General features: G+C 37.7%; 1 protein-coding gene across 1 annotated transcript; it reads right to left on the reverse strand.

Moving 5' to 3' along the window:
* Window positions 1-528: 528 nt before the first annotated feature.
* Window positions 529-4172, reverse strand: LOC121972378 (protein DEFECTIVE IN EXINE FORMATION 1-like). Its single transcript, XM_042524059.1, has 9 exons — window positions 4165-4172; window positions 3884-3966; window positions 3620-3737; window positions 3393-3553; window positions 2520-3025; window positions 2355-2425; window positions 1478-1734; window positions 656-837; window positions 529-537 (listed from the first exon to the last, which is right to left on the reverse strand). Exons 1-9 carry the CDS (start codon window positions 4170-4172, stop codon window positions 529-531), a joined length of 1395 nt encoding a protein of 464 aa, XP_042379993.1.
* Between the last annotated feature and the right edge of the window lie 23208 nt (window positions 4173-27380).

Consider the following 27380-nt stretch of genomic DNA (forward strand, 5'->3'; position numbering starts at 1 on the left):
TTCCATTATACTCACACAAAAGAAGGAATGATCTTTTCCTCCTTGAGAATTATACCTCCTTGTCACTTGTTTGACGAAACTAACATGCAGTATATAAAGTGAACTATTAAGAAATCAAACTGTAGTATATAGATGTTTTCTATATCAATATACTATGGATCATACACGAAATGTCTTTACAAGCTCTTCATTTCATTCTCAAGAAATCACTAACATGCATAGGGCAAGCTCATAGGGTAAATCAAGGTTTCACATCTGCCTCATAACATGCTTGTTTAGTGAAAGGTATTTCATTTGGTAAAACATGCTTGCTATAAATCTCTATGAACAATAATATTTTAATATTATCATACAGAACACTATGAAATGCAGATCTCAGTATTAGTGGAGAGAGAAAAATGACAATCCAAGTCATATTAATGCCACATGAACAAAATGGCATTTAGTATTATAACACTATGATTCTCTATATAAGTTCCATCGGATTTGAAATTCTTTGTTCAAATCAAAATATTTTTAAAAAAAATACTATTTATCCTACATGGAGTATATACAATCAAATCCAGCATAAATATGCACAAGTACAGGTAAGATCACCTTAAGAAGAAATGAATCAAGTTTAAATGGTATCCAGATAAAAATGAAATAAACTTACCTGTGGTAGTAGACTCTTAAGATGCACTTCCCAAATTTCTTCTCCTTGTGTAGTCCATGCTGCAACATTTCCATGAGTGTCAACTGTCACTATTTCAATTTTGCCATCATCATTAATATCAGCTGCCACAGCTGGTGCTTGAATCTCAGCCATCTCAAGAGAAAATTTGTTTCTCACTTGGCCTACACGAAATTGCTTTCAAAAATAAAATCAAGAAATCGAAGCTTTGTGCTCGATTCTGATAATTTAACATTACATAATTGCATATTTGAGATAGAGAAAGAGCAAGAGACATGTTAACAATATCCTTTAAATTTACATTGTCTTCTCTTTTTGAAAATGAAATACAAGAGATATTAATGTCACATAAGTGTCACATATAGGAAAGTCTTAAGTAAATAAAGGCACGAGTTTGCCATTAGACCTAATCCATTTCAGTTCAAGATTAGTGAAACTTGGTGAGGACCCTAATTCCCAAACATATACCACAAACTCTAATGTCAGCAACTAAACTAAATCCACCCTTAGGATACACAACCACAAAATTTGATCTCATGTCAAATTCCTATTTCTGCTAAATAATTCACTGGCTTCTATTCAGAGAGGTTTCAGTTTGTATTCTAAATTTCTACAAGTTCTAACAGAAAATCCTACTCAAACTGCAAAATTTACCACAATAGTAAAGATGCAATTCCTCCAATATATATTGGGTAAATTGCAGTATATAAACATGAAGATGTTGCAGTTAATAACATTACAAAGAACACATTGACTTACCAAAGATAATAATTACAAATATAAAATGAAACCAAAAAAAATTACCATGATGATCCAAAATATAAAACAAGCCATAGGAAGTGCCAACAAGAATGTCCAATTTTCCATCACCATCCAAGTCAACCACAGTAGGAGAAGAATAAACATATGCACGGAAATTCCCCGAATCGACACTTAAATCAAGATCTTGGATCCATTTGACTTGCTTTGTATCAAGGTTGAAAACTACAATCCCACTTGCTACATATTTTTCAATGTTGATACCCCCTAACTCAACTGAATGCTCTGGATTATCATAATACCTGCCAACTTATCAACTGTAATAAGAAAGAATTGAATGCACAAACAACCTTAGATATATATGACATTCACCAAAAAAACCAGTACAAATGCATTAAATATACAAGAACAAAATGATAGTAGTATCTCAGTTGAATACAACCATAGTTTGGGTAGATGAAGAATCAATTAGACAAGCCAACATTGTGAGAATCATGACCTAAGACTAAGACCAATAAGAATAATTACACACGGTTCGCATACAACCATTAAATTTCTGAAAATTGCATGAAAAACAGTGTAAAAAAGTATGCTGATTCTTCTTGTAATAAACTTCCATCAATATTCAGTTGTTATTGTAACATTGTAACCTACATAAGATTAATATATCATATGTTAGATGTAGAAAGTATCAAATTAGTCTATGACTTTGGCACCAATTTTCATTTCAAGAAACAGAATGTCTAGGAAGATGATATCATCGTACAAGAAAATTTTTTAAACAAAAAGCAGAGAAGTTGCTTACCACAAACTTTTCCACAGAATAATTACATCCAAAAGAAAGTACCAGAAATAGTTTCGTATCATTATGGGCAATTTTTCATGTAAAAATACCACAAATGTATAAAGTAAAAATTCTTACTCGCGGTCAAAGAAGTATGAAACAGCCACAACCATTTCTTTAGTACCATCATTATCTATGTCAGCAATTACCTTCATAGAATATTAAAAAAGTGGGTCAAGCTTTTAGGAATTAAATTCCCTGATTTTTTCCTTTTTCTGTATGATCAACTCCATTGGAACTTACTGGAGTGCAAAGTATGTGTGAATCTATGCTAACATAATCTTTTGTTGTCTCATGGCTCTCTTCTGTCCAATTTTCATCCCCCCACATTGATTCATCAATATAATCATCATAATCATAATTATACTCATCAGCTAACTCATCTGTATCTCTAAACAAATCAAAAGATGAATCAGCTTCTTCTTCCAGTTCTTGGTCATTTTCCATAGTTGCTCCTTGCACTCCATCACTAGTGTTATGGTCTTTCGAATGTCCATCATGGACCCCTTGATTATCAATTTCTTCAAGAAGCCTTCTTTGCGTTTGTGTTTGATTTTCCTCTGTACCATTTTCCAATGAAGCGTCCCTTTTGATTGTGTCATTAAGATTGCTTGACACTCCATTGTATTGACTAGTTTGGGCAAAATCAAGTTTTCCTCTGTCCTCAAGCTTAGATGTATTCATTGAGAGGTTGTTCACAATGTTTGTAGAATCATAATTATTTGACCCATTCATGCTCCCATTTATATCTGGATAAAAAGTAACAGAATTTTCCTAATTTAATTCATAATCAGAATTTCAAAAAGGAATATGTGATACTTGGAATATTAGTTTATAAACACATATGCTAATTTCTCAATCATCGTATAACATACTTACAAAATTTGACATGTTAATCCTAATATATTTACCATAGCAAAGCTATTTAAGACATCTTAAATATGTTACAGGAGTTGCAAAACACAGTGTTTCACATTTAAATATGTATAAAAATGCAAATGCAAAAAGTTCACGAACAACAACAATCAGCACAATTATAATATGGCTAATTGGCCAACATCCTCAGGAAATAGAAATAAAAGCAAAGGTGATTGCAGTTGGGTTGTGATCACATACGAGATATTGAGTTCTTAGCAGAAGCCTCCTTGGAAATTGAATCATCATGGACATCTGGATGTGAACGATCCACTGGATCTGGATCCAAGCCAGCATACCAGTTTTTACGAACCTTTCTACGAGGTACTTCTAGTTTATCCATCATCAGATAGCCAGAGACCCTATTATAGCCACCAGATTTATGTCAACGTGCAGCAATCCACCAAACAATTGTTGAAGCTGCTTACTTGAAAAAATTTACAACTCCATCATAGGTAGCTAACGTTATTTCTCTTGTACCATCCTTGTCTATATCATATAAGAGAGGGTTGGAATGGACTGTCGATTGGTGAAAAGCAAGCCATCCTGATGAATTTGGAATTTTCACATCAAAGGAAACTATATGCTATTATGTGTTGAGTAACTACAAAAAGCATGCAAAGGAGCTACCAACAAGATATTGAAATTTATAGATAAATGACTAGATAACAGAAATAACATTAAAGAGATACCTGGCATTTTATCACCATCAGAACCCTCCAATACTTCGAGGTAATGGGCAAATGATGGTACCACTATCTCTATCTTTCCATCACTGGAGTTGCAAGAATACAACAATAAGTCAACCTCTCAGTTAGCACAGATACGACTGTGTCCACTATTCCAATAAAAGTGGTGAGCCATCCAAGACCTAGAAAACCTATCTGAACACACTATTTCGACCAATAAAAGTGAATAATAAACAGAAATCGATGCTTAAAATCGACACCTTCAGAGATCAAACACCACAAACTTTGACATATGAGCAAGTAAAGGGCATGATGAAACAAATCAAAAGCTAAAAAGAAGAAGAAAAGAGAATGTTGCGCTTGCAAATATAAGCATAGTGGAATCAAAAGTAGGTTTCATTTTTTGAGACAAAATTTATGAACGAAGACAAGACCTAGGTTATAAATCTACCTTGACTATGGCTCTAGCACAAATCCAAAGAAGACAAGACCTAAGTTATGAATCGACGGAGTAGGAGTGTCACCTTTGGCAAAGAAATACACCTCGTCCGATCAAAAGGTTCCACGAGTGAAAGAAGTAGCAGTGGAAGGTCAGAGGGCCTCGTCGAACTCAGAAACCCACTCACCAAGAAACGAGAGGAGCACACCATCGTGGAGGAAGATCCAGCAGAGGCTTGAAGAGATTGTATGAGGAGAGGGAAAGAAAATTGCCTTAGGTTCAGGAGCGCGAAGGAAAAACAAGGTACCGAAAAGAAAACAGTGAGGGAAAGGAAAACAGCGAGGGGGAAAATGACCAAATTCAATTACAACGATTTTTTCAAAACTGTTGTCGTAGCTGCTAAAAATGCGGATAAAGACAACAGTTTATAAAACCGTTGTAAAAAGTGTTGTCGTTTTAAAAAAAATCGCTCAATGACAATAGTTTTGCCAAAACTGTTGTCTTTTATATTTAATGGGGAGCTCAAAGACAACGGTTTTGACAAAAATCGTTGTCTTTGAGCAAATACGCAACGCTTTCTCCTAAAACCGTTGTCGTAGGGGTGTTGTCGTTTGCAGTTTTTGTTGTAGTGAATGAACCCAAAAGTTCATTGGCTATTATCCTTTGAATCCTACTCAAGTTAATATAACCTAGCCTTAGACTACCAAAGATGTGATTGGTTCATTTCCGAAGGTTGCTTTCTCTTATTAAAGTTAGAAGATGTGTTATTAATTTCCATTTATTGCATCATGGGAGTTATTGGATTTATAAATTGCCAACCAATGTACCAGAACAGATATCTTTCCTATTTTCTCGATAACAACTTTGTTATCAAAATAGACACAATATATATTCTTTAATAGTTTAGAAACTGAAATCAGGTTCTTTCTAAACTTAGTCATAAAGATAATTTCTGAAAATCCATATTTTATTCCTATCAGAGGATAAACATCTCCCACTGCAACAGCTGCTACTTTTGCAGCAGTGCCCATGTAGACGGTATTTTCCCTTCATATAGTTGTCGGGTTTCCTGGAACCCCTGCAATGAATTGCAGACATGATCAGTGGCTCCTGTATCTACACACCAGGTACCGGTAGATAACACCACTAATCATGTATCAACTAATGAATAAAATACACTTATATTGTTCTCAGTTCTAAGAGGACAGTCTACCTTAATGTCCAAGTCCTATTTCCAATCATTATAATTGGGACTACTAAGTCTATTCTATAGTGTAACAACTAGGGGATTGACAAACATATGAAATCCTAAGAATCACAAAAATATTTGGTCAAGACCAACACCTTAAAATCCCCGTGAATTTTGTATGTCACGTTAGTGTGGACATATACAAATTCAACCTTTAATAGGAGATTTTATCCATTAATTTTATTGTCTTGTCAACCTATCTTTATGACAAATAAAATTAATAGCTGATCTTACTTTGATCAAATATTTGGTCAAAGCTTTGAATTTAAAATAACATTGATTCCTCAAATAATATTATTTAAATTCACCAACACCTCAAACACCGAAAATTATGCATGCCATGTTAGTGTGGACGTATACAAATTCAAGCATTCGTAAGAGGAGGGTCTTACCCATTAATTATCTTGTCAACCTTAAATTACCTCAAACACCATGAATTTTGTATGCCACGTTAGTGTGGGCGTATACAAATTCAATTGTTTGTAAGAGGAGGTATTACCCATTTTATTTTGTCAACCTAACTTTATGACAAATAAAATTACCTCAAACACCGTGAATTTTGTATGTCACGTTAGTGTGGACGTATACAAATTCAAACATTTGTAAGAGAGGGTTTTACCTAGCTTTATGATAAATTAATAGTTGGTATTCCTTTGGTCACGCAAAATAATAGCAGTGACTCCGTTGGGGAGGATATTGAATGTGTCTAAGTGTACACCATTACTTGATACTTAGTCCATTAAATAAGATTATGCGCCTTTAGTTGGAGAAGATCACACGCTCCTAAATAATTTTCTATAGCCATCCATAAAGGAAGTTTAATCTAGTGATCCGCAACAAACCCATCCATTGTAGAGGGAGGCACTCAGAGCCAACACGCAAGCTTGTTGCATCACTTACAAACTGTTAGCTAGAGTCCTAGAGTCAATCATTTGATGATTGTATTTTGGACTTGTTGTATCATATTCTATATATAAATAAAGGTATTTGGTTTTTAGTTATTATACTTACTTGTATTGGTGCCAAATAAACTAAGTATAATAACGTCCTTGAGTAGACGGTTCTCACCTATATCAATCGGTTAGTTGAACCGATAGTGAGATGATATAGGGAACACTACTCTTAATCATTCCTAGTCGAGTATTAACATTCAGGGACAATGTTAATGCAATAAGACTAGCATGTAGGTCAACTTGATGACTTGATCTCACAAGTCATGGATATAGAGATATCAAGTTGACACATGGGTATGCATTGGAGAATGTATACTGAATGACCCACCATGAGAAAGTATCATGGATTGTTATATGAGTGTCATATACTTTCTCATGTGGCTATTATTATGACTACTAGTCCTTAGACCTGAAGTCACCATGGTTCCCTACATAAGGAGTTATGTACTTTGGTTTCGTCAAACGTCACCCGTAACTGGGTGGACTATAAAGGCGATTACTGGGTATGTAACAAATTATGCGGAGGGATGTGAGTGATGTAGATAGGATCTATCCCTCCTATATGATGGGAGAGACATCGATATTCTTGATAGAGTGAGACCACGAAGTGCATGGCCATGCCTAAATGAGTCAATATGAGATATTGAGCTCATTTGATTTAGTGAGTCTACTTGGAGTTCAAGATTTAGATTGATTAGAGGATGGCACGGTCTATGCCTCATATTGATCAATCTAGATGTCTATGATAGAAGGACATTTGTCATATATTGTGAGGAGTCACAATTAGTAGTCACAAGGTGATGTTGGATCTCAACATTCTTGTAACTTGGGTAGTAATGATGTGTTGCTAGATACCGCTCATTACTTATGCTCCTAAATGGGTTTAGGGTCATTGCCAACGTTACAAGAACCTATAGGGTCAGACACTAAGGATAATTAGATGGAGATTAGGTTCATATGATGAACCAAGAGGATTAGATTCATTTGATGAATCAAATTGGATTAAGAGTAATCCTAATTGGACTAACTTGAGTTGGACTCAAGTTGATTCATGTATTCAATGAGTCTAATTTAGATTATGACTCATTAGATCAACTTAATTTAATGAATTAGATTCATTATATTAAGTTGGCTTGAATCAAATGGTTAGATTAGATCAACCATGGAAGAGATTTGGTCAAGTTTGACTTGACTTGAGAGGAAGATAAAAGTCAAGTTTGACTTGACTTTATGTCACCTCATTGGTGAGTTGGCATTGATGTGGACTAATGATGTTACTCCACATCATCATGGGGTGTCACCTCATGGAAGTTACAAAGCCATTCTCTTTAATGGCTTCACATTAATTGCACTTAATGCAAAATTTGGGGGTTACACTTGGGAAGTGGCCGGCCACTTTTGAATGGGAAGAGAATTCATTTTTCTCATTCAAGTGCATTCACATCTTCTTCCTCTTGGAGCTCTTTCTTCTCCCTCTCCTCCTCTCTTGGCCGAACAAGACAAGGTGCTAGCACACCTTTGTTTGGTCTTCTCCATCAAGGATTGTTCGTGTGGATACTTCTAGAGGACCGTACGCTTGACGGTCTAGAGATCCGGCACCTTGGATGAGCGGGATTTGCGAAAGGCGCACTTCAAAGGTATAACCTTTTTCTTCATGTAGATCTAGAAGTAGATCTAAGTAGAAACTCGTACATGTAAATTTTGAAATCTATCCTTCGCACGAGATCCAGTGGCATGGGTGATTCGGGGTTTCCGCGACGCGAAAACGCGGTTTTCACGGTCCGAAAAACCCAACAGTGGTATCAGAGCCAAGTTCGAAGGCGTGTACGAGTTTGTTTTTGATTTTATGAAAAAAAATAGCTTCTGTGATTTTCTGTAAATTTAGGTTTTTTAGAGTTTTCATGGGTAATTTTCTCGTAGAAGCGAAGCACAAGTGTTTCGGCACTTGTAGGCTTCCGCTACCGGGAAGATTTTTCCAAAACGGCTTGGTTTCGCCCCAAATCTTTTTGGGACAGCGGGCTAAGGTGCTGTTAGATTGCAAAGGAACCCTCGCGATGGTTAGATCGCGGGTAGGGGCGCTCCCCCTGGCCTCGCAAGGGGATTCATTCCGCGATTGCGCCCGAAAACCGCTAAACGGAACCGCCGGGAAATTGTACCCGCAAAAATTGTAGAATTATAAAAAAATTACAGAAAATTATAAAAATATATAATTTTGAATTATATATTAATTTTGTGATAGTCATGGCCCAAACGACCCAAATTGGATTTGGAAATGTGTTATAATTCATAATACGGCCTGCGTGCCGTTATGTAATGTGCGTGATGTATTTATTCTTTTTATTTATTTTATTTTCACGACCTGCGCGTCGTGCCTTTCTCTTATTTTTTGGTTGTAAATTAGATTTAGACTCGAATGTAACTCAAGTTTCAAAATTGTAATGTAATTTTGAAGCGGTGGAAGGTCCACACGAGACGGAGTTACGAGGAGGGCGCGAGCAACACAAGGTGGTCAAAGGAAGAAGCTTGAGAAGCTGTTGACCTTAGGTTGGCCATCCGATCTTCTCATTGGCTTGAGAAGATCGTAGTAGGGCCATGACACAATCACAAAATAATTTAATTAATTGCTTATATGTATGTGATACATGTTTAATTAAGTAGTTAATTAGTGCCTAGCGATTAGATTAGATCTAAATCGTGCACATGATGCACCCCGCGATTAGATTAGATCTAAATCAAGTATTTGATACGCATCATCATTTAGATTAGATCTAAATCACATCAACTCGTAATGCCTACCATGCCGTGATACCTACCACTACCTCGATCGCATGTTGTTGTTGAATCTGCCAAAGCAGAGCAACGCATACTATCTTGGTAGGGTACGGAGGGACAATTTTGGTCCCGCCTATCAACGCATGGGTGAGTACAACTCAATTAGATTGAGTAACTAGTTAACTCAATTGGATCGAGTTTAACTATAGGCATTATCCAATGGTTGGTAGATAGGTCAAAATCACGTTTATATTAACTCTTGGGCATATTAGCCAAAGCTAACTCGAGTTTTAATATAAATGCGGATTTTGATCCTATAAACAAGAGTTGCATAGAGATGTAATTGGTAATCGTTACCTACCGATTATACTAAGTCTTGGGCGTATTAGCCAAAGCTAACTCAAGGGTTAGTATGATGTGGATCTTGTCCCACATGAATTATAGAATTCAGTGGGAGCATCATTTAGTTAAAGGCCTAATTAAATGATTAAGAATATGATATTTATTTCTGCTTTTATTTCTGTTGTAGATTACCATGACGTCGAACACGAACACCTTCTCCCTGCGATCTGTCCTCGAGAAGGACAAGCTCAACGGAGCAAACTTCCTGGACTGACAGGAACCTGAGAATAGTTCTCACCCAAGAACATAAACTGTACGTTCTAGAGCAGCCCATTCCGGAGGCTCCTCCTGCCACTGCCCCGCGAGCTAACCGAGATGCTTTCAAGAAGCATCAAGATGATGCATTAGATGTGTCTTGTCTAATGCTCGTGACCATGAACTCTGAGCTTCAGAAGCAACACGAGTTAATGGGCGCTTATGATATGGTTGAACATCTTCGTCAACTGTATCAAGGTCAAGCGAGGCATGAGAGATTTGAGATCTCAAGGGCACTATTTCAGTGCAAGATGTCAGACGGGGCTCCAGTGGGCCCATATGTACTCAAAATGATTGGGTACATAGAGAACCTACAAAGGTTGGGGTTCCCTCTTGGCCAAGAGCTGGCTACTGACCTGATCTTGCACTCCTTGCTAGATAGCTACGTCAATTCGTTCTAAACTACAATATGAACGAGATTGACAAGCCACTGCCCGAGCTGCTTAGCATGTTAAGAACTGCTGAGCTGAACCTTAAGAAGGCAAAGCCCCACTCTGTTCTGATGGTTCAGAAACACAAGGGCAAGGGCAAGCCCAAAGGTAAGGGAAAGTCCCAAACCAAGGGCAAAGGAAAGGCACTGAAGCCTAAAGGAGGGGTCTCCAAGGATGCTACCTGCTTCCACTGAGGTCAGACTAGGCACTGGAAGAGGAACTGCAAGGTATACTTGGAGGATCTTAAGAAGAAGCGAAGTGAGACTTCCACTTCAGGTATATATGTTATAGAAGTCAATCTATCTATTTCTACATCATGGGTATTAGATAATGGATGTGCTTCTCGCATTTATACTGATGTGCAAGCGCTGAGAAATAGCAGGGCATCGAAAAAGGGCAAGGTGGACCTACGAGTAGGCAATGGAGCACGGGTTGTTGTTGTTGCTATAGGGACTTACTTTCTATCTCTGCCCTCTGGGCTTGTACTAGAGTTAGTCGATTGTTGTTATGTGCCTGCATTAACTAAGAACATTATATCAGTTTCTTGTTTGGACAAGAAAGGTTTCTCGTTTACAATAAAGAACAAATGTTGTTCCGTCTATTTAAACGATATGTTCTATTGTAGTGCACCTCTGATAAACGGACTCTATATTCTAGACCTTGAGAGCCCTATCTATAACATAAATACCAAGAGGTTCAAGTCAAATGACCTGAACCAAACCTATCTCTGGCACTATCGCTTAGGTCATATAAATGACAAGCGCATATCCCAGCTCCATAAGGATGGTTTGCTGGACTCATTTGATTTTGAATCATATGAGATATGTGAGTCATGCCTACAAGGCAAGATGACCAAGACTCCCTTTAGTGGGCACAGTGAAAGAGCGACTGATTTGTTAGGACTCATACATAGTGATGTATGTGGCCCTTTCAATGTCGCTGCTAGAGGCGGTTATAGGTACTTCATCACATTTACTGATGACTTCAGTAGATATGGTTATGTGTACTTGATGACACATAATTCTGAATCCTTTAAAAAGTTCAAAGAATTCAAGAATGAAGTACAGAACCAGCTTGGCAAGAGTATTAAGATACTTCGATCCGATTGAGGTCGAGAATACCTTAGCCATGAGTTTCATGACTATCTAGCTGAGTGTGGGATTCTATCTCAACTCACTCCTCCTGGAACACCACAGTGGAATGGTGTATCCGAAAAGAGGAATCGTACCCTATTAGATATGGTACGATCGATGATGAGTCACACAGATCTTTCGACATACCTTTGGGGCTATGCTCTAGACACAGCAGCTTTTATACTCAACCGAGTTCCATCTAAGGCCGTGATAAAGACACCATATAGGATATGGACTGGGAAAGATGCCCAGGTGTCTTTCATGAGGATTTGGGGTTGTGAGGCTTACGTTCGACGTCAAGTCTCAGACAAGTTAGGACCCAAATCTGACAAGTGCTATTTTATTGGATATCCCAAGGAAACTAAGGGATATTACTTCTACATTCCCAGTCAGCGCAAGGTAGTTGTGGCAAAGACTGGGGTCTTTCTAGAAAGGGACTTTGTTTCTAGAAAGACTAGTGGGAGCGCGTTCGATCTTGAAGAAGTTCAAGATGCGAACAATAGCACTGATGCCTCGATGGAAATTGAACTGGAACCATAAAGTGTTGTGGATGATGTTGTTCCACAAGGAGTTGAGGAACAACAACCAGTTCAAGTAGACATTGTTGGTTAGTCCTAGGAAAACGTACTGGTTCCACTGTACAAAAAAATTTTGTACAAGTGTCGAACCTTTCCTTAAATAACCTATTGTGTTCTTTAAAAGTTAAATTAGAAATCGCAGACGAAACTTAACATCATTGATTCCAAATTTAACTTATCTGTTCTTAATGGTTTAGATTTGAATCGCAAGCGGAACTTAACACTATTGATTCAAATCTACCTAAGTTATTAATTCCATAAATATTAATTTCCAAAATTGGCTTCCAGGACTGCATGGCGAGGCACATGGCCTTCTTGGATATGGGAGCAACCACCACCGCCTAGGCAAAGCCTTTTAAGGAAAGCTAATATTTATTTCCTTTAATAACTCTAGGTTAACCAAAAAGAACAATCGAATCACAAATTCGAAAAAGAAGAAAACACAAACTCGAAAAGAAAACTATTTCGAAAACTCTAGAATCATATGCCTCTTGTGTTTGGTATTTCCATAAATAACTATACAAAGAAAAACTAGTATGATGCGGAAAACAATTACTAGTTATACCTTTCTTTGTAAGCAAAAATAACCTCTTGATCTTCTACTGTATTCCTCTTCTAACCTCGGAGGTTGTGTGGGCAACGATCTTCCGAGATGAGAACCACCAAGCACCTTCTTCTTCCTTGCAAGTTTCGGCCACCACAATTCTCCAAGTGAAGTAAAGGTCCGGCCACCACCACCAAGCTCCAAGGGATGCAAGAAACAAAACCACCTTTCTCTCCTTCTTCTCCTAGCTAGAACCGGCCACCATCAAGAGCTCCAATAGAGGTTGCCGTCGGCCATAAGAAGAAGAGAAGAGGAAGAAACTAGGGCCGGCCACCAAGGAGGAAAAGAGAGGAGAAGAATAATAGAGTTGATCACCCGTGAAGGCACCTCTACCCCCTCTTTTATAATCCTTGGTCTTGGCAAATAAGGAAATTTTAATAAAAATTCCTTAATTCTTTTGTCATAAAAAATAAAAATTATTTTAATTAAAAAACAATTTTCTTCTTTTAATAATAATGGTCGGCCACTTCTAATTCCCCAAAACAAGGAAAATTTAATTCACACAAGAATTAAAACTTCCTAATTTGTTTCTAGAAATTTATAAAAATTTCTCCAATAATTTTTATCCCTTCATGATTGGTTAATAAAAAGGAAATTAAAATTCTTCTTTTAAACATGTGGATAATTTCCAAAAGGAAAGTTATCTCTAAAAATTAAAATCTCTTTTCAATCTACAAATAAGGAAAGATATCAAATCTTTTCTTAATCTTTTGTAGAAACTAATAAAAGAGAATATTTAATTTTTAAACTTCTCTTTTAAATTATTATCATGGTTAAAAAGAAAAATTTTTCTTTAAAATAAAATCTCCTTTCAATCTACAAATAAGGAAAGATTTCAAATCTTTTCTTAATCTTTTGTAGAAAGCTTTAAAAGGAAAGATTTAATTTTTAAACTCTCTTTTAAAACTATGATATCCACATAAGAAATAATTTTAATAAAAAATCCTTTTTAATATGATGTGGTCGGCCACCTAAGCTTGGGCTCCAAGCTATTGGCCGACCACCTTAAGGCCAACCTTTAGGCTTGGTCGGCCCTAAGCTTGAGCTTCAAGCTTAGCTTGGCCGGCCCCTATTGGTTGGGTAAGAAGGTGGGTATGTGGTGGGTATAAATCTCTATATACAAGAGGCTACGATAGGGACCGAGAGGAGGAATTGGTTTTGGTCTCCCGATGAAATTAAGCTTCCCGTGTTCGCCCCGAACACACAACTTAATTCCATCAATAATAATTCATTCCACTAAAGAACTATTATTGAACTACCGCACCAATCCCAAATTACATTTTGGGCTCCTTCTTATTATAAGTGTGTTAGTCTCCCTGTGTTTAAGATGTCAAATGTCCACTAATTAAGTGAGTTACTGACAACTCATTTAATTAATATCTTAGTCCAATAGTAGTACCACTCAACCTTATCGTCATGTCGGACTAAGTCCACCTGCAGGGTTTAACATGACAATCTTTATGAGCTCCTCTTGGGAACATTATCAACCTAGATCACTAGGACACAGTTTCCTTCTATAATCAATAACACACACTATAAGTGATATCATTTCTCAACTTATTGGGCTTATTGATTTATCGAACTAAATCTCATCCATTGATAAATTAAAGAAATAAATATCAAATATATGTGCTTGTTATTATATTAGGATTAAGAGCACACACTTCCATAATAACTGAGGTCTTTATTTCTTTATAAAGTCAGTATAAAAGAAACGACCTCTAATAGTCCTACTCAATACACTCTAAGTGTACTAGTGTAATTATATAGTTAAGATAAACTAATATCTAATTACACTACGACCTTCCAATGGTTTGTTCCTTTCCATCTTGGTCGTGAGCTACTGTTTATAATTTATAAGGTACTGATAACATGATCCTCTGTGTGTGACACCACACACCATGTTATCTACAATATAAATTAATTGAACATCTACATTTGGTATATACAAATGTAGACACTTGACCAATGTGATTCTTATAAATGTATATACAAAAGCTAGGCTTTTAGTATACACTCCAACAGACATACCTCTTCGCAGGTCTGATAGGGTACGTCGTCAGCCTGAGAGATACTCATTTCTCTTGTCTGACCATGATGACATTGTGCTCATAGAGGATAAGCCCACCACCTATCAGGAAACTGTGATGAGACCAGATTCCGAGAAATGGCTAGAAGCCAAGAGATCCGAGATAGAATCCATGTACACCAACCAAGTATGGACTTTGGTTGATCCACCTGAAGGAGTAAAACCCATTGGGTGTAAGTGGGTCTTTAAGAGAAAGACTGACATGGATGGACTTATCTATAAGGGTCGTTTGGTAGCTAAAGGTTTCAAGCAGATTCATGGTATTGACTATGATGAAACCTTTTCTCCAGTAGCGATGTTTAAGTCCATTCGGATCATGCTTGCTATTGCAGCTTACCACGATTACGAGATCTGGATGATGGACGTTAAAACCACGTTTCTGAATGGAAACCTACTCGAGGATGTGTACATGACACAACCTGAGGGTTTTGTAGATCCACAGCATACTAGCAGAGTATGCAAGCTGCATAGGTCCATTTATGGACTAAAGCAAGCTTCTCGGAGATGGAATCTTCGATTCGATGATGTAATCAAACAGTTTGGTTTCATCAAGAACGAAGATGAACCTTGTGTCTACAAGAAGGTTGTAGGGGACATAGTTGTCTTCCTCATATTGTATGTGGATGACATACTGCTCATTGGGAAGGACATCCCTATGCTTCAGTCTGTCAAGACCTGGCTAGGGAGTTGCTTCTCAATGAAGGACTTAGATGAGGCATCTCGCATTCTAGGGATACAGATCTATAGAGATAGATCTAAGAGATTGCTTGGCCTAAGTCAGAGTACATATATTGACAAGGTACTCCTTCGGTTTGCCATGCAGAACTCCATTTAGGTCGATGTCACATGGCGTGAGTCTTGAAGACTCAAGGCCCCTCTTCTAGAGAGGAGAGAGACCGCATGGATCGGATCCCTTATGCCTCGGCTATAGGATCTATCATGTGCCATGCTATGTACTCGACCGATGTCTCGTATGCTTTGAGCATGACGAGCGGATACCCCGGTGAAAGTCACTGGATAGCGGTCAAGAATATTCTTAAATACTTAAGAAGGACTAAAGAATATTTCTTGATATAGGGAGGCAATGATGAGCTAGCTGTAAAGGGTTACATTGATGCTAGCTTCCAGACCGACCAGGATGACTATAGATCGCAGTCAGGGTTCGTGTTTTGCATTAATGGTGGTGCTGTGAGCTGGAAGAGTTCGAAGCAGGACACAGTAGCTGATACTCCGACAGAGGCCGAGTATATTGCTGCATCAAAGGCAGCAAAGGAGGCAGTTTGGATTCGCAAGTTCATCACTGAACTTGGGGTGGTTCCTAGCATTGCTAACCCTATTGAGCTCTATTGTGACAACAATGGAGCTATAGCACAGGCGAAGGAACCTCGCTCACACCAGCGGACCAAACACATACTACGGCGCTTCCATCTCATTCGAGAGATCATCAAGAGAGGAGATGTGAAGATTTGCAGAGTACCTACAGAGGCTAACATCGTAGATCCCTTGACCAAGGCTTTGGCACAGAGGAAGCATGATGGTCACACTAGGTCATTTGGGCTTAGAGCCTACACTGATTGGCACTAGTCCTAGTGGGAGATTGTTAGCTAGAGCCCTAGAGTCAATCATTTGATGATTGTATTTTGGACTTGTTGTATCATATTCTATATATAAATAAAGGCATTTGGTTTTTGGTTATTATACTTACTTGTATTGGTGCCAAATAAACTAAGTATAATAACGTCCTTGAGTAGACGGTTCTCACCTATATCAATCGGTTAGTTGAACCGATAGTGAGATGATATAGGGAACACTACTCTTAATCATTCCTAGTCGAGTATTAACATTCAGGGACAATGTTAATGCAATAAAACTAGCATGTAGGTCAACTCGATGACTTGATCTCACAAGTCATGGATATAGAGATATCAAGTTGACACATGGGTATACATTGGAGAATGTATACTGAATGACCCGCCATGAGAAAGTATCATGGATCGTTATATGAGTGTCATATACTTTCTCATGTGGTTATTAGTATGACTACTAGTCCTTAGACCTGAAGTCACCATGGTTCCCTACATAAGGAGTTATGTACTTTGGTTTCGTCAAACGTCACCCGTAACTGGGTGGACTATAAAGGCGATTACTGGGTATGTAACAAATTATGCGGAGGGATGTGAGTGATGTAGATGGGATCTATCCCTCCTATATGACGGGAGAGACATCGATATTCTTGATAGAGTGAGACCACGAAGTGCATGGTCATGCCCAAATGAGTTAATATGAGATATTGATCTCATTTGATTTAGTGAGTCTACTTGGAGTTCAAGATTTAGATTGATTAGAGGATGACACGGTCTATGCCTCATATTGATCAATCTAGATGTCTAAGATAGAAGAACATTTGTCATATATTGTGAGGAGTCACAAGGTGATGTTGGATCTCAACATTCTTGTAACTTGGGTAGTAATGATGTGTTGCTAGATACCACTCATTACTTATGCTCCTAAATGGGTTTAGGGTCATTGCCAATGTTACAAGGACCTATAGGGTCACACACTAAGGACAATTAGATGGAGATTAGGTTCATATGATGAACCAAGAGGATTAGATTCATTTGATGAATCAAATTGGATTAAGAGTAATCCTAATTGGGCTAACTTAAGTTGGACTCAAGTTGATTCATGTATTCAATGAGTCTAATTTAGATTATGACTCATTAGATCAACTTAATTTAATGAATTAGATTCATTATATTAAGTTGGCTTGAATCAAATGGTTAGATTAGATCAACCATGGAAGGGATTTGGTCAAGTTTGACTTGACTTGAGAGGAAGATAAAAGTCAAGTTTGACTTGACTTTATGCCACCTCATTGGTGAGTTGGCATTGATGTGGACTAATGATGTTACTCCACATCATCATGGGGTGCCACCTCATGGAAGTTACAAAGCTATTCTCTTTAATGGCTTCACATTAATTGCACTTAATGCAAAATTTGGGGGTTACACTTGGGAAGTGGTCGGCCACTTTTGAATTTGTAGAGAATTCATTTTTCTCATTCAAGTGCATTCACATCTTCTTCCTCTTGGAGCTCTTTCTTCTCCCTCTCCTCCTCTCTTGGCCGAACAAGACAAGGTGCTAGCACACCTTTGTTTGGTCTTCTCCATCAAGGATTGTTCGTGTGGATACTTCTAAAGGACCGTACGCTTGACGGTCTAGAGATCAGGCACCTTGGACGAGCGGGATTTGCGAAGGGCGCGCTTCAAAGGTATAACCTTTTTCTTCATATAGATCTAGAAGTAGATCTAAGTAGAAACTCATACATGTAAATTTTGAAATCTATCCTTCGCACGAGATCCAGTGGCATGGGTGATTCGGGGTTTTCGCGACGCGAAAACGCGGTTTTCGCGGCCCGAAAAACCCAACACAAACCAGTAATGGAGACCGTGGAATTTATTTAAAAATCCCTCTCCCACTTAGTTATTTAAGGTGAGGAATTTTAACCTATGCTAGCATACATCACATGCGCACACACATCATCACAGTAAATAAAAGTAATAAATTTGAAAATTAATTTTCTAACTATTATGGTCTTTTTCGTCACTGTTCTCCGTGTGCTCCAACTCTAACTGCTGCCATCTTTAGTCACCGCCATCGGGTCCAGTCGTCGTATCTATCTTGCTTCTTATTCCGGTGCGCCTCTGGTTCTCAAAATACCACACCTCGCAAGCATCCGATCCGCGATAAAAATAGAATTTTACATATATCGATCCTATATTCCACAAAGGAATGTACATGTAATCTAGATCGAAAATAAAATTCTAAAATCCTAGGGCTAATACAGCTCCTGCTGTATTAGTTACATACAATCATACACACACAAAATAATGCCCTTGACATGTCCAAGGGTTCAATCACACACAACGTCTATAAGTCATAATAGTTGGAGCCTACAACCAAAGAGTTAGCATATCATACTATTATCCTGCCTAAATTATGTATGACATGTGCATAATTAATTTAAAAACCAAACACACAGAGGCAAACCCTAGCTCTGATACCAATTGTTGGTTAGTCCTAGGAAGATCTTACCAGTTCTACTATACAAAAATTTTGTACAAGTGTCGAACCTTTCCTAAACAACCTATTGTGTTCTTTAGAAGTTAAATTAGGAATCGCAAACGAAACTTAACATTATTGATTCCAAATTTAACTTATCTGTTCTTAATGGTTTAGACTTGGATCGCAAGCAGAACTTAACACTATTGATCCAAATCCACCTATGTTATAAATTCAATTAAAGATTAATTTCCAAAATTGGCTTCCAGGACTGCATGACGAGGCACATGATCTTCTTGGGTATGGGAGCATCCACCACCGCCTAGACAAAGCCTTTTAAGGAAAGCTAATATTTAATTTCCTTATATAACTCTAGGTTTAACCAAAAGGAACAATCAAATCACAAATTCGAAAAACAAAAAAAGCACAAACTCGAAACAAATTCGAAAAATTAGAATCTAATGCCTCTTGTGTTTGGAATTCTTACAAAGAAAAATAACTAGCATGATGCGGAAGAAAATTACTAGTTATACCTTTTCTTTGTATGCTAATAATCTCGAGATCTTCTGTCGAATTCCTCGCCTCCTCTTGGACGTCGTGTGGGCGACGATCCTCCAAGATGAACACCACCCAAAAGCCTTCTTCTCCTTCTCTAAGTTTCGGTCACCAACTCCACAAGGAACCAAAGAGAGCAAGGGGAAAAGAGAGGGAGAGAGGGTCGGCCACAATGAGGATCTCCACCGAGAGAATAAGAATTGTTCTTACATGAGGCCTCCCTCCCCTTCTTTTATATTACTTTCCCAAGACAAATAAGGAAAGACTTTTTACAAAAAATAAAATCTTCCTCTTGTTTTTCCTTTTCCCTTTTTATTTTTCCTTTTCTTTCCTCTTGATTGATTCAATCATCAATCATTGATTCAATTGATTGAATCATAGATGATTAGATGCTTTTAATGAGGCTACGACAGGGACCTAGAGGAGAAATTGGTTTTGGCCTTCCGATGAGCTTGAGTATCCCGTGTTTGCCCCGAACACACAACTCAAGTTCATCAATAATAACTCATTCCACTAGAGAGTTATTATTGCACTACCGCACCAATCCCAAATTACATTATGGGCTCCTTCTTATCATGAGTGTGTTAGTCTCCTTGTGTTTAAGATAACGAATGTCCACTAATTAAGCAAGTTACTGACAACTCACTTAATTAATATCTAGCTCCAAGAGTAGTATCACTCAACTTCATTGTCATGTTGGACTGAGTCCACCTGTAGGGTTTAACATAACAATCCTTATGAGCTCCTCTTGGGGGCATTCTCAACCTAGATAACTAGGACACAGTTTCCTTTTATAATCAACAACACACACTATAAGTAATATCATTTCCCAACTTATCGGGCCTTTTGATTTATCAAGCTAAATCTCACCCTTTGATAAGTTAAAGAAATAAATATTAAATATATGTTTTTGTTATTATATTAGGATTAAGAGTACACACTTCCATAATAACTAAAGTCTAGTTCTTTTATTAAGTCAGTATAAAAAGAACTTACCTAAAATGGTCCTACTCAATACACTCAGAGTGTACTAGTGTAATTTATTAGTCAAGATAAACTAATACCTAATTACACTACGACTATTCTAATGGTTTGTTCCTTTCCATCTTAGTCGCGAGCAACTGTTTATAATTTAAAAAGAACTGATAACATGATCTTCTATGTGTGACACCACACACCATGTTATCTACAATATAAATTAATTGAACAACTACACTTAGCATATAAATGTAAATATTTGACCGTTGTGATTCTTTATTTCTAAATAAATGTTTACAAAAAACTAGGCTTTTAGTATACATTCTAATAATATTATCTTGGTAGGGTGCGGAGGGACAATCTTGGTCCCGTCTATCAAAGCTTGGGTGAGTACAAACTCAATTAGATTGAGTATAACTAGTTAACTCAATTGGATCGGGTATAACTATAGGCATTTTCCAACAATTGTAAGATAGGATACAAATCACATTTATAATAAATCTTGGGTGATTTAGCCAAAGCTAACTCAAGTTTTAGTATAAATGAGGATCTTGACCCTATAAACAAGAGTTGCATAGAGATGTAATTGATAATTAGTTATCTACCGATTATACTAAGTCTTGGGCGATTTAGCCAAAGCTAACTCAAGGCGTAGTATGATGTGGATCTTGTCCCGCGAGAATTTTAGCTAATTGGTATGAATCTAGTAGTGTGGTTTGACCACATCCATGACTTGATTCTACAAAAATCCTATAATTCAGTGGGAGCATCATTTAGTTAAAGGCCTAATTAAATGATAAATGGAATATGATATTTACCTTCTGCATTATTTCTATTGTAGATTGTCATGTCGACAAACACGAACACTTTCTCCCTGCGTTCTGTCCTTGACAAGGACAAGCTCAATGGAGCTAATTTCCTGGACTGGTACAGGAATCTTAGAATTGTTCTTACACAAGAAAGAAAACTATGTTGGATCGAGACGCGCTAGAGGGGGGGTGAATAGCACTCGTGGCTAAATCGTTCGATTTGTAAAACACTCGAGTAATTAAGACGCAGCGGAATAAAAAGGCAAACACACAAACACAGAGGAATTTACTTCGTTCGGAGCCTAAGGCGACTCCTACTCGAAGGCCCGCGATCCTTGATCGCTTCCGGTGGGCAACAACTATAAGCTCGATTATTACAGACTAAGTATTACAAGAGATGCGATAACAGAAATCTATACCGACGACGTAAAAGAGGAATCTTGGAGCTCTGGGTCGTCGTAGACGTGTAGTAGCACTTCCGGGAGTCTTTCGGAGCAGCACGTTGAGTAAAGAAGACTTGGAACTTGTTATTTGAAGCTGCTGGTCGAGACCCCTTATAAAGGGGGTTCAAGGCGCCTTATACTGTTCACCAAGGCGCCTTGAACGAGCCGAGTCACCCGCATGGATCAGCACTGACCTGGTCGAACTCTATCTGGTTTAAGGTGCCTTCAGCCTATCCAAGGCGCCTTGAAACCAGTCCAAGGCGCCTTGAACTCCATTCAAGGCGCCTCCATCCTGCTTTGTACCCGAGGCGCCCCCAAGCTCCATGGAGGCGCCTCGGCCACTGTTCATCCGAGGTCTTTTGTTTGGTCCTGCAAGATATGTTAATCCCAAAAATACCTGCAGACAAAGTTAGCACAAAACAATGATATAACTATTGAAATATTTAATAGTCTCTTGACTCCGAGTCGACTTTGGGTTTCCTACCGAAAACCCTAGGTCGACCCGACGCCCACTGTTCCCTCTACGGGAACGCGTCCTCACCTACTCCACTCGGAGATTTACTTGCGACGATCCTCGACTGGACTTTTGCTCGGCACTGATGCTTCGGACTTTCTTGAACATCCGCTTCACCAGACTTTCACCTGGTTCGTGACACCAGGACTTTCCACCTAGGGTTACCACCCCCTAGGACTTTTGCCTGAAGCCACCGACCTGCCAAGACTTTCCGCATAGGGTTACCACCCCCGATGACCTAGGGTTACCACCCCCTAGGGTTTTACCTTGCCTAACCGCAGTTAGGACTTTCCTGAAACACTCAGCAAGAGCTGTCAGATAACAAAGCACCTTAACTTTGAATCATTTGCCATTATCAAAACTTAGGTTCGATCGTCGGATGCTTCCCGCACCAACAATCTCCCCCTTTTTGATTATGGCAACACGTAATTCAAAGTTAAGAAAAATAACATATGTAATAACTGCATAAAGTTAACCAAGCTTAAATAAACTTCAAGTGCAATAACAGTTAAGCTGGAAACTTTTACTTTGTAAAATTAGACTCCCCCTTAATAACAGCCCTCCTTTTATTAAATACTTTGAATTTTCCTTTAACTTTAATTACCTACTCTCCCCCTTTGCCATATATCAAAAACAAACCAGTTTGAAAGTAGATTTGTATTTTTCTGAAGGAAAATTTTCAAAGAGAGATAACAATAAATTTTCTTCTTAGATTGCCAAATTTGAAAATACTTAGCTATATATTCAGCTTCGAAATGATTTGTATTGAGAAAATATTTTGCCAAATAGCTAAGTTTAGAGTACAATATAACTAAGTCTAGTTAAAATAGTCTTAAAATTAACTAAGTTTGAACATATGAGTATTTGAATTTTCAATAAAAGGATTTGCTTAGAAGTTATAAAATATGAGGTCACTTGAAAACTTTAAAGCGTTATAAAAAGTTGACTAGATTTGAAAATATTTGAATACTCAATTACATGGATAAGTTTTGAAAAACTGTAATTAAGTTTTGAATACGCATTTTGAAGAAACTTTGATATTAAAGAAAAATATTTAGTTTTAGGACACAGGGAGTAGCAGTAGTTTGTTTTCTAGTCCAAGCATGAGTCAAATTAAATTACTGAGTTTAATTTGATTAAGTATCAGAGCCTTAAAATAATAAGGTAAAGTAATTTGATTAGAACCTTAAAGTACAATCATGCTTAAAAAAATTGAAACACACTTTTCCCAATTGTCTAACCTTTAGCTACTTGCTGATTGCCTAGAGGGCAGTAGCTTTCACATGGTTAGTCAAATTAAGTCCATTTGGTCCAGTTAGAGTTGACTAGAGCTGGAGAACTTAACTTGATTAATGTTTATTGCATATTTAACGCCCAGACTCATATTGATGCACAGATATAAGCATTCTTGAGTCCAGGCAATACCCTATGCATCTCACGCCTTTCTAAGTTTTTCAAAACACAAGCAAGGTAGACCTAGGTGTTTGTGAGATGCTCTGGCTTAAAGCTAGAGGAACATGATTTCTAGGGGGAAACCTAGGCGTAATCCGAATTTTTGAAATAAGTATTTTCCTATTCTAAGAAATTGGAATTTATTTTTTGATACCAATTGTTGGATCGAGACGCGCTAGAGGGGGGGTGAATAGCGCTCGCGGCTATTTCGTTCGATTCGTAAAACTATCGGAGTAAAATACGCAGCGGAAAATGTAAATAAACACAAACACAGAGACACGGTCGTTTACTTCGTTCGGAGCCTAAGGCGACTCCTACTCGAAGGCCCGCGATCCTTGATCGCTTCCGGTGTGCAACAACTATAAGCTCGATAAAAGATTACAAGTTGAAGTACAATAAACGACAGTAAATAATTATACCAACGACAAAGAAATGAAGATTCGGAGCTCCTGGTCGTCGGGCACAAGTAGCAGCACTTCGAACGTTTGGAGCAGCACGTAGCACTTGAATCACTTGGAAGAAGTTATTTGAAGTCTGGTCGAGACCCCTTATAAAGGGGTTCAAGGCGCCTTATCTACTGCTCACCAAGGCGCCTTGAACGAGCCGAGTCACCCGCGTGGATCAAGACCGACCGGTCGAACTCTATCGGTTTAAGGCGCCTTGACCTATCCAAGGCGCCTTCAACTCAGTCAAGGCGCCTTGAACTCCATTCAAGGCGCCTCCAGTCTTCTGGCCTTTTCTGGCTCGCACCGAGGCGCCTCAAGCTCCATGGGCGCCTCGGCTGTTCATCCGAGGTCTTTTGTACTTTGGTCCTGCAAGATATGTTAATCCCAAAATACCTGAGCACAAAGTTAGCACAAAAACAATGATATAACTATTGAAATATTTAATAGTCTCTTGATGACTTCGGGTTTCCTACCGGAAACCCTAGGTCGACCCGACGCCTCCTGCCCTCTACGGGAACGCGTCCTCACCTACTCCACTCGGAGATTTACTTGCTAGTGCGATCCTCCGGATCGATTGGACTTTGCTTGGCACTCGATCCCTAGGCCCTAAGGTTGCCACCCCTTAGAGTTTTCCCACCTAGGGTTACCACCCCCTAGGACCTAAAGCCACCGCCCCAAGACTTTCCCCACTAGGGTTACCACCCCTATGACCTAGGGTTACCACCCCCTAGGGTTTTACCTGCCTAACCGCAGTTAGGACTTTCTGCAAACTCACTCAAGACATCGGATAACAAAACACCTTAACTTTGAATCCTTTGCCATTATCAAAACTTAGGTTCAATCGTCGGATGCTTCCCGCACCAACAATCTCCCCCTTTTTGATTATGGCAACACGTAATTCAAAGTTAAGAAAAACAACATATGTAATAACTGCATAAAGTTAACCAAGCTTAAATAAACTTCAAGTGCAATAACAGTTAAGCTGGAAACTTTTACTTTGTAAAATTAGACTCCCCCTTAATAACAGCCCTCCTTTTATTAAATACTTTGAATTTTCCTTTAACTTTAATTACCTACTCTCCCCCTTTGCCATATATCAAAAACAAACCAGTTTGAAAGTAGATTTGTATTTTTCTGAAGGAAAATTTTCAAAGAGGGATAACAATAAATTTTCTTCTTAGATTGCCAAATTTGAAAATACTTAGCTATATATTCAGCTTCGAAATGATTTGTATTAAGAAAATATTTTGCCAAATAGCTAAGTTTAGAGTACAATCTAACACAAAGTTAACCCAAACATTAAAATTGAATTATAATTCATCTCACAACAATTATAGGTTTACCTGATTGAAAATTTAGATCGGGTGAGATGACTAAGAAATTAAAACTAAAATTAACTTAAATCAAGTTAATTCAAAATTAATTTCAAAATTTTTAAAACTTAATTTCAAAAATTAATTTCAAAATCTTTAAAACTTAATTTCAAAATCATTTCAAAAATCTTTTGAAAATAAATTTCAAAATTCATTTCAAAAATCTTTTAAAACTAATTTCAAAATCATTTCAAAAATCTTTTGAAAATAAATTGTTCCTATTCTAAGAAATTGGAATTTTGAAATAAGTATTTTCCTAGAAATTTTAAAAGCAAATGATAACCAAATCATTGTCTATTCTACCCAACACATTCCTATTTGTCTTCTAAGTGAGCTGAACTCAAGTTCAGGTAAGGGTTTTGTGAAGATGTCAGCTAGATTTGATTTTGACTCAACATAGTTGAGTATAATATCACCCTTAACTACATGATCCCTTACAAAATGGTGCTTCACTTCTATATGTTTAGTCCTTGAGTGATGAATTGGGTTTTTTGTTAAATTTATGGAACTTATATTATCAATTGAGATTTTTGTGTTATGATAGTTCAGTTGATAGTCTTTAAGAGTGTGCATCATCCAAAGTAATTGAGATGTGCATTCACCTAAGGCTATATATTCAGCTTCAGTGGTAGATAAAGCAACACAATGTTGCTTTCTACTTGACCAACTTACTAGGCATTGCACTAGAAATTGACAACTACCACTTGTGCTTTTTCTGTCTAACTTGCATCCGGCGTAATCCGAGTCAGAATAGCCAAGAAGGTCAAAGGTGCAAGTTCTAGGGTACCAGAGTCCTATATTTAGAGTACCTTTAATGTACCTAAGTATTCTTTTAACATAGGTTAAATGTGACTCTTTTGCACAAGATTGGTATCTTGCGCACATACCAACCGCAAATAATATGTCGGGTCGACTTGCAGTTAGGTAAAGCAAGCTTCCTATGGCACTCCTATAGTATTTTGGATCTACTGGTTTTCCTTCAGGGTCAGAGTCTATGTTAATGTTGGTTGCCATTGGAGTATTTATTATTTTTGAATTTTCCATGCAGAATTTTTTAATTAATTCCTTTTCATATTTAGTTTGATAAATGTATATTCCATCTTTAGTTTGTTTTATTTGTAAGCCTAAGAAAAAATTAAGTTCACCAACCATACTCATTTCAAATTCATTTTCCATTAGTCTAATAAATTCTTTTAAAAATTTAGAGTTATTTGATCCAAAATTATATCATCAACATAGATTTGAGCTATGAAGATGTCTTTTTCTCGATTTTACAAATAGAGTTGGATCTATTTGACCTTGGTTGAAACCTTTGGATATTAAGTGATTTGATAATCATTCATACCATGCCCTAGGGGCTTGTTTAAGTCCGTACAAGGCCTTTTTTAACTTAAATACATGATTAGGATATCCTAAGTCCTCAAATCCTGGGGGTTGGCTTACATATACTTCCTCCTTAATAAATCCATTTAAGAATGCTGACTTGACATCCATTTGGTATAGTTTAAATCCTTTGTTTGCTGCATAGGCTAACAACATTCTAATGGATTCGAGTCTAGCTACTGGGGCATAGGTTTCATCATAGTCCAAACCTTCAACTTGGCTAAATCCTTTAGCTACAAGCCTAGCCTTATTTCTAATTATTTCGCCTTGATCATCTAGCTTGTTTCTAAATACCCATTTTGTATCGATTATTGATTTATTTGAGGGTTTAGATACAAGTTCCCAGACTTGATTTCTCTCAAATTGGGCTAACTCTTCCTGCATAGCTATGATCTAGTCCGGGTCAGGTAGTGCTTCTTCTATTGTTTTTGGTTCGATTTTAGAAATTAGGGCAATCTGACTGTGGATTTTATAGGAGGATCTAGTTTTGACTCCTAGGTTTGGATCACCCAAAATTTGATCAGATGGGTGAGAGGTACTGGCCCTAGTTGGTCTTATAGGTGGGTCAGGGGCTGGTTCC

This window comes from Zingiber officinale, chromosome 4A, assembly GCF_018446385.1.
Source record: "Zingiber officinale cultivar Zhangliang chromosome 4A, Zo_v1.1, whole genome shotgun sequence".
In the NCBI taxonomy this organism is placed as follows: domain Eukaryota; kingdom Viridiplantae; phylum Streptophyta; class Magnoliopsida; order Zingiberales; family Zingiberaceae; genus Zingiber; species Zingiber officinale.

Excerpts from the sequence above, each read along its gene's own strand:
- LOC121972378 (XM_042524059.1), bottom strand. Across the intron at positions 3,738-3,883 it reads TGATGGTGATAAAATGCCAG|GATGGCTTGCTTTTCACCAA; the intron begins GTATCTCTTTAA and ends CAAATTCATCAG. Across the intron at positions 1,735-2,354 it reads TCATACTTCTTTGACCGCGA|GTATTATGATAATCCAGAGC; the intron begins GTAAGAATTTTT and ends ATAAGTTGGCAG.